This window comes from Protomyctophum parallelum (assembly GCF_964188405.1).
Source record: "Protomyctophum parallelum genome assembly, chromosome: 14".
NCBI lineage: Eukaryota > Metazoa > Chordata > Actinopteri > Myctophiformes > Myctophidae > Protomyctophum > Protomyctophum parallelum.
In genome coordinates this window covers 5,551,167-5,563,312 of record NC_139709.1, presented here as the reverse complement: position 1 = coordinate 5,563,312, position 12,146 = coordinate 5,551,167, and the positions used below count along the sequence as shown (strand labels likewise).

Here is a 12,146-nt window from a genome sequence, read left to right as displayed (position 1 = left end):
TGTTCCTATATCACTATTACATGTCAAGGAGCCCCAGCATTATATGTAATTGGCCGCCGACCCCCTATCTGAAATTATGTTTTGTTCCAGGGACCCCCGCCCTAGAAGCAGAGATTTGAGTTAAAAACGTTCGCCATGAAAGAATATATTATATTCAAAGATTCGCACCAGATTTTCACAATAAAAAAAAAAAAAATCATATCTACAAGCTCGTAGCGCGGCACCGAGTGCTTGTAGATCTGCTATTTTTCAATAGCTAAACGTCTAACATAATAATAACATAATGCTTAATAAAACACCAAAAAGGCGTTCCCGCCATGAATGGCTTAACCCATTCTGACCTGAGATCAGATTCTAAAAATGTCTTCTACATCCTGACAGTTTTCATTCTGACCCGAGATCAGATTCTAAAAAAAATGTCTTATATGTCAGTCGCTCTTCGATTTTTCAAAAATAGCAGACCTACAAGCTCGTAGCGCGCCACTCGGTGGCGCGCTATGAGCTTGTAGATCTGCTATTTTTCAATAGCTAAAGCACGACATGATGCCAACACCAAAAGGCGTTCTCGTCACGAATGGCTTAATGGAATTCAACTGACACAAATTCCTTCATGTCAGAGATGTGGGAGATAGAATCCAAACAGTGGCAGTTGCTCTCAAGACTCTTTCATATTTATGATGTTTTGACATCCGGCGTCTCTGTTGAAATGAGAGAAGAAAAAAAAAAAAATGGAAAGGAAAGGAACGCGGGAGAGGAAGCGAGACGGAGACAGAGGGGGTGGAAAGTTTGATGAAAACGGAGGAGAAGTCAGACAGAGTATGGGGAAGGAAGGAGAGTGTGATAAAAAAACACGTATATCCAGGGACTTATAAGACGCAGGAGAGCACTTTTTACGATAAGACTCAGCGAACAACGTTGTAGGATTAGACCACATCCATCATACACTTAACCTATTTTGACCTGAGATCAGATTCATACGAGGTTTCCACTGGACACACACTGGTCTGATTAACCCATTCTGACCTGAGATCAGATTCTAAAAATGTCAGTCGTTCTTCGATTAAAAAAAAAATAGCAGACCTACAAGCTCGTAGCGCGCCACTCGGTGGCGCGCTACGAGCTTGTAGATCTGCTATTTTTCAATAGCTAAAGCACAACATGATGCTAACACCAAAATGGATTCCCGTTCAGAATGGGTTAAATAGAAGAGGGACAATAGGCATTAAAGCTACTGTAACTTGATTAAACTTAAATATCCACATCTCTATTTTCCGCAAAATATAGAATGCCACAAAATATAGGGAATGTTTGTGGTAATATGGAAATCACAATTCACAATTAATATAGCTTAGTTAGATAACAGTTTTAAGTTGTCTCTGTTCAAATGAGAGAACAAACATGTTTATACAGGATCCATGGGATTTTAGCAGGGACCCTAAAGATCTGGCCTGCTGATAGCAAGCAGCTACACCCTACTGTGCTCCTGTTGTTCTTCCTGGTGACCAGTGTTGTTTTTGGCAGCAAATTTCTATTTTAGTTTTAGTCATAGTCTTTGGACTGAAAGTTCATTTAGTTTTAGTCACATTTTAGTCACCTGGAATGTCTTAGTGTTAGTCTAGTTTTAGTCGACTAAACGTCATAAGATTTTAGTCGACTAAATCTACAGTTGATTTAGTCGACTAAAATGTATTTTGGCGGGTCTTGATGCCGTCGTAATGAGTGTTTTTACACTTGCTGAAAATAGCTGATCTACAAGCTCACAACACGTCGCGTTGCGAGCTTGTAGATCAGCTATTTTCAGCATGCATGCAACCAAGTGTAAAATGACTTATACTGGATCTCTTGTCCACTAGTCCCTTCCTAACATTTTAGTCTAGTTTTTATTTGTCGACGAAATTGTCAGTACATTTAGTCTTAGTTTTAGTCATCGTAGCTTAGTTTTTAATTAGTTTCCATTTGTTTTTGTCAGTGAAAAAAGGTAGTCGACGAACATTTTCCATCTTAGTTTTAGTCGACGAAAACAACCACTACCGTGACCACTACCATATAAGGGAACAATTTGGTACAGTGGTGGTTTGGAAACCCCCACTAGTACCTTTACATCTGTTGTCTTTGATGTTTCTGTATAAAGTCTACTGAAAATGTCTATCTGGGTGTTAAAAGGTTTTATGACATTCATTTTCATTTATTTTTCTTTTTCTCTTTTTCTTTTAGGTTTTATGACCTCAATTACACCCAAAAAAACCCTGAACTTTGAACATTCAGTGGATTTTCTGTGGTCTGAAGTTTTCTTTGGGGTTTGGAAGCCTTTTGAGCTACAATGAAAACAGGCAACACAGTGAAAACAGTGACATCTGCTGGCAAATCCCATTGACATATGGGATTTGCAGGATCTTACATCACAAACCCCAGATCACAGAAAATCTAGTGAATGTTAAAAGTTCATGTTTTTTGGGTGCAATTGAGATTAGAAAACCTAAAAAAAATAAGAACAATTCCAAAACCTTTTTTTTAATGTCACAATCCCTTTAAGTCTCTGGAAGCCGAGAGGCTGAAGGAGGGCCATGGCCCATGGGGACCCATGCCTGTGATCTGCTGTTTTTGTACACTCAAAATAAAGCTGTATTCGGAAACTTTTGTCGTCAGTCTTCTCTCTTAAGTTGTTAGGAAATATACGTCATGTTTCAAAGCCCAAAATGGTGACGGCGCTGACTGAGGATCAACATGCTGTGTTTGTACAGAGATGCAGTTTCTGCCGTCCGTATATAAATATATCACCTTCCCTTTTTTAGTGGTTGAATGAAACTAGTGCTGACGTTTACAGCGATATACTGACGCATACGATCTGTGATCCCATCAATATCCCCCCCGACTGTACAGATCAGTGAACCCATCAATACCACCGCCGACTGTGAGCAACACATTTCCCTCGACAGTGAAAGTCAAAAAGACGATTTTTTTCCCGTACGCCAAGAAAAGGAGTCTGTCAGCCAAAGGTCAGGCTGTTACTGCCAATTTAGTAGAGGTTCAAAAGAGTCCATTAACTCAATGCATCTACTGCACCTCCACTACAAGTGACATATAATAAATTGTAACTCAAAACATACTGTATATTTTTTTTCTCCTACTTTATCTAGAGGGTGTTATTGTAAATGCCAGGGAGATAGAACGCTTCCATGGTCATGGACTGAACAGAAAGGTAAACTTTCCAATAATAAAACCAAGTCGCTGTATTAATATTCTCATTGTCAGCATAAATAATGGATGGTGTGAAGAGTTTTCATAACATAACGATGGGAGAGTTTTCAGTGCCCTGAGGTGGTTTCTTCTTCTTTAACCATTTAACCCATCCTGAACGGGAACCCATTTTGGTGTTAGCATCATGTCATGCTTTAGCTATTGAAAAATAGCAGATCTACAAGCTCATATCGCGCCACCGAGTGGCGCGATACGAGCTTGTAGGTCTGCTATTTTTGAAAAAAAATCGAAGAACGCCTGACATTTTTAGAATCTGATCTCAGGTCAGAATGGGGTTAATCAGACCAGTGTGTGTCCAGTGGAAACCTCGTATGAATCTGATCTCAGATCAGAATGGGTTAAGCACTTAAACCTTCTGTTCTTAGTGAAATGGAGTTGCAGCGTACTTTGGCCTCGACCCTTTTGTTGATTCTATTCAACACCAAATCTCTGAAAATTCATAGCAAAGCCCTCAAGACGTTGCAGCAGTGTTTTCTACCCAGAGAGTAGGATACTGGGGTTCAACTAGCTAAGCCCTAAACTCGTATTTCTGCGTACAACACACAATGTGACCTTGTAGATCTGCTAATTCCGCTTGTTGTGTGTGTGAAACTTTTGAAATAGTTTGAAGATATATATATAAGAAGCAGTGTTGTTTTCGTCGACTAAAACTAAGACGAAAAATGTTCGTCGACTACCTTTTTTCACTGACTAAAACTAAATAAAAACGAAATAAAAACGAATCTATGATGACTAAAACTAAGACTAAATATACTGACAATTTCGTCAACAAATAAAAACTAGACTAAAATGTTAGGCAGGGACTAGTGGACAAGAGATCCAGTTTTACACTTTGGTTGCATGCTGAAAATAGCAGATGTGAGATTGTATATCTGCTATTTTCAGCATGCAAACAAGTGTAAAATATGTCATTACAACGACATCAAGGCCTGTCAAAACACATTTTAGTCGACTAAATCAACTGTAGATTTAGTCGACTAAAATCATATGACATTTAGTCGACTAAAACTAGACTAAACACTAGAACATTCCAGGTGACTAAAATGTGACTAAAACTAAGTGAAAACTATTCAAGAGACTAATGACTAAAACTAAAATAGAAATGTGCTGCCAAAAACAACACCGATAAGAAGACGACGAAGAATCCGAGTCAATATGGGACCCCCTGCTGCTGCTGCTGCTGCTCAGTGTGGCGTCTCAGAATCAATCCAAAAGCACTGCAATTCCATTAATATTTAAACATGTTCTCTTTGGTGGTGGGTTGTTCCTCCTTGCAATGTACAGTAAGCTTAACCCATTCTGACCTGAGATCAGATTCACACGAGGTTTCCACTGGACACACACTGGTCTGATTATAACCCATTCTGACCTGAGATCAGATTCTAAAAATGTCAGTCGTTCTTCGATTTTTCAAAAAATAGCAGACCTACAAGCTCGTAGCGCGCCACTCGGTGGCGCGATATGAGCTTGTAGGTCTGCTATTTTTCAATAGCTAAAGCATAACATGATGCTAAACACCAAAATGGGTTCCCACGCAAAATGGGTTAAGGCCACTTCAGTGTTTCACTTTTTATTTGTGTCAGGCATTCCACTGTAGACAAAACAGGAAAGGGCCGGGCGTACACCAGTGTTGGTTAAGGTGCTGGCCTAAGGCAGTAAATAAGTAAAAAATACTTATTTAGCTGCACACTCGTAGCCACGATGCTGTATATTTATTGACAATAATCCAACGTTTCGACCTATAGGAGGTCTTCTTCAGGCATTCCACTATAGCCTCATGGTGAGAGGCTATAGGCCTACTGTACTCTACTGTACTCCCACAGATAATATTAATACCCTTTATTATTCTTTGTTCTTATTCTTCGCATTGTTGTGCTGAAAAGGATTAAACCCATTCTGGGCGGGGAAGACCTTTTGGTGTTTTAAAGCATTATGTTATGATTTAGCTGTTGAAAAATAGCAGATCTACACGTTTTAGGTCTGAGATGGGGAAAATCATACCCGCATAACATCTGGATGTTGTACAGCGTGGGGTGCTCATTCCTTACCCACAGAACATATGTATGTTGTAGCGCGTTGTGTGTTAAATCCTTACCCACAGAACATATGGATGTTGTAGCGCGTTGTGTGTTAAATCCTTACCCACAGAACATATGTATGTTGTAGCGCGTTGTGTGTTAAATCCTTACCCACAGAACATATGGATGTTGTAGCGCGTTGTGTGTTAAATCCTTACCCACAGAACATCTGGATGTTGTAGCGCGTTGTGTGTTAAATCCTTACCCACAGAACATCTGGATGTTGTAGTGCGTTCTGTGTTAAATCCTTACCCGCAGAACATCTGGATGTTGTAGTGCGTTGTGTGCTCATTCCTTACCCACAGAACATCTGGATGTTCTACAGCGTTGTGTGTTAAATCCTTACCCACAGAACATCTGGATGTTGTAGCGCGTTGTGTGTTAAATCCTTACCCACAGAACATCTGGATGTTGTAGCGCGTTCTGTGTTAAATCCTTACCCGCAGAACATCTGGATGTTCTACAGCGTTGTGTGTTAAATCCTTACCCACAGAACATCTGGATGTTGTAGCGCGTTGTGTGTTAAATCCTTACCCACAGAACATCTGGATGTTGTAGCGCGTTCTGTGTTAAATCCTTACCCACAGAACATCTGGATGTTGTACAGCGTGGGGTCGTCCTCCAGTGGGGCCAGCTGCTGGAGACACAGCTGCTCGCAGCCTCCGTTGAAGCCGTCGGAGCAGTCGATGCCGATGTGGTGGTCGTAGCACCCGGTGCCGTCCTTCATGGGGCTCAGCCCTGGGGGGCACTGTGGGGGGGAGACAGGCAGAGAGACAGAGAGAGAGACAGAGAGATAGAGAGAGACAGAGAGAGAGAGACAGTGGTGTTGATTTGGACTGTGTTTTTTATTGAGTTTTAGTCGTAGTATTTTTGAGGGGCCATCCTAGCATAACCTGACTCTGCCAGATGGGGGCGGTATTGGGTAACCATGTTCCCCAACACAGCAACCATCTGGGATCTCTCAGGGAGTTGAGCTGACACAAATCCGTTCCGTACCGAACCAATCGGCGTGAGCTAAGGGCGGGATATGTGCGAAACCGGATGTGAAGCTATATAGACACGTCAATATGATTGGTTGTGTTTGCACGCCCACACGGTGATAGACAGACGGTCCCATCCAATCATCTACCAAGTATCTTGAAAAAAAGGAACAGCCCCGTCATCGAATTTGCTTCCGCGATCCCAGATCCCAATAAGCTGTGAAACTAAATTGTGTAGCAAGCTTCTTGGATCTGGCAGCGTCAGGTTAATCCTAGCAGTCCGGGTCATATATTTTATTTTATTTTGAAAATCAAAAGGCGTGGGTGTCTAGAAATAGGGTGTCTATTTTGTGTGGTTTTTGCTTTTTTTTTTGCTTAGGCCAAGTTGGCCAATGCTTACCTACATCTATTTGCATTTTTAAATTGTATGTAGTATTTCTGCATTAAATCTATGCGGAGATTAATGTTTGAACCTCTTCTCAATATAATGTGTTCTGTGTAGAAGTAGAATTTGTATCACTAATCATCTACTATCAAAAGATTGTCCTGAATAATGTAAAAAAACAAATCAATTCAAGTATCTATCAATTCAAGTGTCTTCTTCGCTTGGGGAAAAAAATCTATATCCATTAGGAACAGAAAGATTTCTTCAAGAGCTTCAAGAGTTTATCTTCATATTAAACAAGATAATCTTATGAAGGTCTGGGTACTGAAATGGTACTATTCCCAATTAATGTGTTTATGTCAGCATGGCCCCGTGCCAAATCTGCAGAGGGATTCCAGGCAATAAGTGTCTGTAGGCCTACTCTGCAGGTGTGCAAAAGTTGAAGCCATTTTATAGCTTTGAAATGTCCTCATGATAATATACTGTTAATATCCTGGCAATGCAACCCTGCTCCACTCCAACTTCAATAAATAGTACAGCTGAATACTGTACAGTGTCCATTAAGACACGTTGTCGTTTAGGGATGTCACTAGTGTTGTTTTCGTCGACTAAAACTAAGACGAAAAATTATCGTCGACAACCTTTTTTCACTGACAAAAACTAAATGGAAACTAAATGAAAACTAAGCTATGATGACTAAAACTAAGACTAAATGTACTGACAATTTCACCAACAGATAAAAACTAGACTAAAATGTTAGGAAGGGACTAGTGGACAAGAGATCCACTATAAGTCTTTTTACAATTACCTGCATGCTGAAAATAGCCGATCTACAAGCCCACAATGCATTGTGCTGTGATTCGTTGTGAGCTTGTAGATTAGCTATTTTCAGCAAGTGAAAAAATGTTATTACGACGCCATCAACGTCCACCAAAATACATTGTTGTCAACTAAATCACCTGTAGATTTAGGCGACTAAAACTAGACTAACACTAAAACATTCCGGGTGACAAAAATGTGACTGAAGCTAAATGAAAACTATTCAAGAGACTATGACTAAAACTAAAATCAAAATGTGCTGTCAAAAACAACACTGGATGTCACTAGATGTCGGTAAGCAGGCTTTCATTTTCGTCGCTGGCGCAAAAAATGGAAAGCAAAATGGGGGAACGCATTGGATTGGCCGCTCTGCGCTAGAAGTTGGAGGAGTCAACCCTTCCGGGTGGGCGTCACTCCAAATTATGTGATGTAGCGCGGGAGGGGAGGGGCCAGGGCTGACGGACAGATCACTGAGATCCAATCAGGGCGTGCGTAAAATCTCAGCCTGCGACCCGCCCCCCTCTAGACCAGAAACCTAGCTCAGGCTAGGAGGATGTCAGTCCCATTTCATCATCTCTCCGCTGCACAATGGAAACCAAAGGCCACAGTGACAGACAGGGGAAGCCTATTGAGATTTAGTTATATTCTCGTTGGGCGTTATGTGACACAATTATCAACCTCGGTTTTTCAATTTACATAAAATCCAATGAGCAGATCGGCTCCATACTCGACGATGAGTGAAATGAAAGGCTTTGTTCGCGGAGCGGCGCAGCTAGTGGGCATCTCTTCATCTCTACCCCGACGAGACGCCCGATGCGTTCCACATGCTAATTGGACCCGGCGTTGATAAATCCACAGAAACTGATACAACAAAGGGACAAGCGTTTTGTAAAGTTTTGCAGGAGCACAATCAAACAAACTTCAATAATTGAAATGCTGGAATGGGGTTTGGTTTACTGAACTTAACGTCACCTCTTGTTCTGGAACTTACAGCTATAAGATCCCCACAATTATGTGAACTGTTTTTTTTAGATTGTTTTGAAATTTGTCTTGGCTTTTATTGGAAAACCTTATGTAATTAACATGTATACCTTTTGTTTTCCTTTCCTGATCTATTGTGATGTCTTCATGTGCTATTGTATTACTCGAAGACACTGCAAATTAGTTTAATTACTCAGTATAACTTCGAGAATAAATAAAACTTTGAATGAATGAATGAATTAAACTTCATGAAAGCCTTCCCTGAAGCCTCCGGCAGTGGCTCAGGGGTAGAGTGGCCGGATTAGAATGGCAAGGTTCCCAGTTCGAACCCGGTGCTCCCCCCAAGGGCGGCGGTGGCTCAGCGGTAGAGTGCCTGGATGGTAACCGTAAGGTTGCCAGTTTGAACCCGGGCTACCCCAGAGTTACTGTCAAAGTGTCCTTGGGCAAGACACTGAACCCCTAATTGCTCCCGATGTGCTAGTTGGTGCCTTGCATGGTTTCCGCTGCCATCGGTGTATGAATGTGTGTGGGTGAATGGGTGAATGTAATGCACAATCTCTGTAAAGCGCCTTGGATAAAGGCGCTATATAAATGCACCATTTACCATTTACCAAAGAGTTAGTGTCAAAGTGTCCTTGAGCAAGACTCTGAACCCCGATAATTGCTCCCGATGTGCATGTTGGTGCTTTGCATGGTTTCCTCCACTGTGGGTGTGTGAATGGGTGAATGTAATGCACAGTCTATGTAAAGCAGGCACTATATAAATGAACCATTTACCTTCAAGAATCATGTTTGTTTTCCCTTTTCCCCTCAGTTCTGAGGTCTGTTTTCTGCCCGGTGTACTCACTCAGAAGGGAACTCTGATGGAGTGGATTCTAACTGCAGTAAGGTTATAGGTACTTGCTTCAAGCAATGTCAGCAGAAATGTATTTTTCATCTTTTTTCCTTACTGTAAGACATCCATGGGATCCATATGGTCATCCAAGGCAAGCTCAACTCATATTTTGTTCTAACTTTCAGAGTAAAATCTGACATAATCTGATGGCACTCTAGCGCCTTTATTTTGAAGAATTCCCCGGCAACAAAAGTGTTAAGTTACTTTCCACCACAGTCTTCCTGTACCAGTGTGCAATGAATGTACGATACGTTCTGTTTGATTTACTTAGAAGGGATCATAATGCAAACACTGTAGATCTCCACAGACAGCAAATGCATACTGTCTGGACCATGTCCAGCTGCCATCAATTACACACACACACACACACACACACACACACACACACACACACACACACACACACACACACACACACACACACACACACACACACACACACACACACACACACACACACACACACACACACACACACACACACACACACACACACACACACACACACACACACACACACACACACCAACTCTAACTCTCTCTCTCTCGTGTCAGCGGTGAAGTAAATTGAAGCTACGTGGCCCGAAATGAACCCATCAGAACAATAAAGAGACAAAACAACGGGCCGGGAACAGGAGTTGAGCCCCACAGACTGGACACACACTGGCAAGAGGCAGCGATCTGATTGGTTGAAACAGCCTTCTAGCCGTGGTTCAAACGAGCACCGCTCCACACCTAATCAAAAGAACAAAGAATGCAGCTGCTCTGTTTTCCCAGAGCGCAGCAAACTCGGTAACCTGACGCTGCCAGATGGGGGCGGTATTGGGTAACCATGTTCCCCAACACAGCTTCCATCTGGGATCTCTCAGGGAGTTCAGCTAACACCGAACCGCTCTGTGGTTCGAACCAATCAGCGTGAGCTAAGGGCGGGATATGTGCGAAAACGGATGTGAAGCTATATAGACACGTCAATATGATTGGTTGTGTTTGCACGCCCACCCGGTGATAGACAGACGGTCCCATCCAATCATCTACCAGGTATCTTGAAAAAAAGCCCCGTCATCGAATTTGCTTCCGAGATCCCAGATCCCAATAAGCTGTGAAACAAATTTGTGTAGCAAGCTTCTTGGATCTGGCAGTGTCAGGTTACAAACTCGGTGCCACGCTACGAGCTTGCAGATCAATTTAGGTATGCGGTCAAGAACAAGCCTGGCTCAGGGAGTAGGACGCCCTTGACTTGCAGAGTCCCTATAGGCACTTTGGACTTAACATCATGTCCTGTGTTTTCGAAATCTTTCAGAGTGCGTCGCAGGTTCGAGTCGAGTTTCAAGTTCGAGTTTTAAGGGCAACTGCTGTATAATTGCAATATTACACTCAAGGGTGTGGTTTAAGCATTTCAGTGATGCTTGCAGAACTCAACGACATCTCGTTCCCCGACCGCATCACTGTCGTGGCAATAATCACGTTAAACCACACCCTCTCGTGTAATATTGCTTAATTGAAGCCGCTACTACCTACTGGTGAAAAGAGGAACTGCAGCAATTTCATGGGGGTGGACGGACGGACGGACGTTCATGACGTCATGCATGACGTCTGAGGTCCGGGGGGCTTAACTTCCGCTCACTCGAGCCATCGAGTTATAATTATACTTCCGGGTGCTTCAAAACACCACTGAGCAACTTCCCATCGAAATTAATAGCTTGGTTGGCGGAGCTAGCTAGCGCTCCGTTTCAGTCTCTATCCTTTATAGCTCTATGGTCCAAGCAGGGTTCACTTCCTGCACGGTGGATTACACGCTGCTATTGATTTCCGTTATAGCCGACCAGGAGATGCTGGCTGTGACAACTGACGTATCACCTGCGATGCAAGCAGCATAATCTGGTGTAGGCTGCATCTCCTCCGTCATCTACGGCTCCGTAACCCGGCAACACCGCGGACGCATCCGAGTCAAGTTACATTTATAACCACTTTAACCATCATTTCATACGTTGGCCGTTCAAAAATATAGCAGATATACAAGCCCATATAGCGAGGCACAAAGTGGTGCGCTATTTGAGCTTGTAGATCTGCTGTTTTTGAATAATCGCGGAGAAAATCTTTGAAAATAAAGTTTGTTTGTAGCAAACATGTTTAACTCAGATCTTTGTTTCGGGGGTCCCCTGGAAGAACATATTTCGAGACAGGTGTCCAAATATGTACATACTTTGGGTGGTCCTTGACATAAACGTAAGACATTTTTTTGGGCAGAATGGGTCTCAACGGGTTAAATCGCTGGCCCTCTCTCCCGATCAATGGACGGTGTGGAAATGAGGCGTGTGGGTTTGAGAGGAATTCATGTATCGATGGCTTTCCTCTACACTGTAGCTTTGGCAAGGGCCAGATAACTCTGCTTATTGAGCTCCAAAATAGGGTTCTGACAGACCGGAATAGTGACAACTCTCTGGGCCCTTTTCCAGCCTCTTCCCACGGGAGAACCATCACGCTTGTTTCCCCCCATATTTGTTTAGCAGCAGAGAAGCGTGCGCGCACACCCACACACACACACACACACACACACACGCAGCACAACGCAGCACAGACACTACAGTAGCCAACCACTGAAAACATAACACAGCGAATTAGCCATTAATTAATTAACCGCCTCACACTTTGTGAGCACGAATAGTGAAAATAGACGATCCACAAGTGGGTTGTTAGCAGTGGGGGGCATTGGAGCCAATACTAGTGTCTGAAGCCAGTAGGAAATCCAA

General features: G+C 42.6%; 1 protein-coding gene across 1 annotated transcript in view; it reads right to left on the bottom strand.

Annotated features, from left to right (window-relative positions):
- astn1 (astrotactin 1) overlaps window positions 1–12,146 on the bottom strand; it is a gene marked incomplete at both ends in the record, with an annotated part of 516,901 nt that overhangs the window by 92,434 nt on the left and 412,321 nt on the right. The window contains 1 exon segment of the mRNA XM_083781951.1: window positions 5,918–6,084. Within this exon segment, the coding sequence (XP_083638077.1) occupies window positions 5,918–6,084 (167 nt within the window).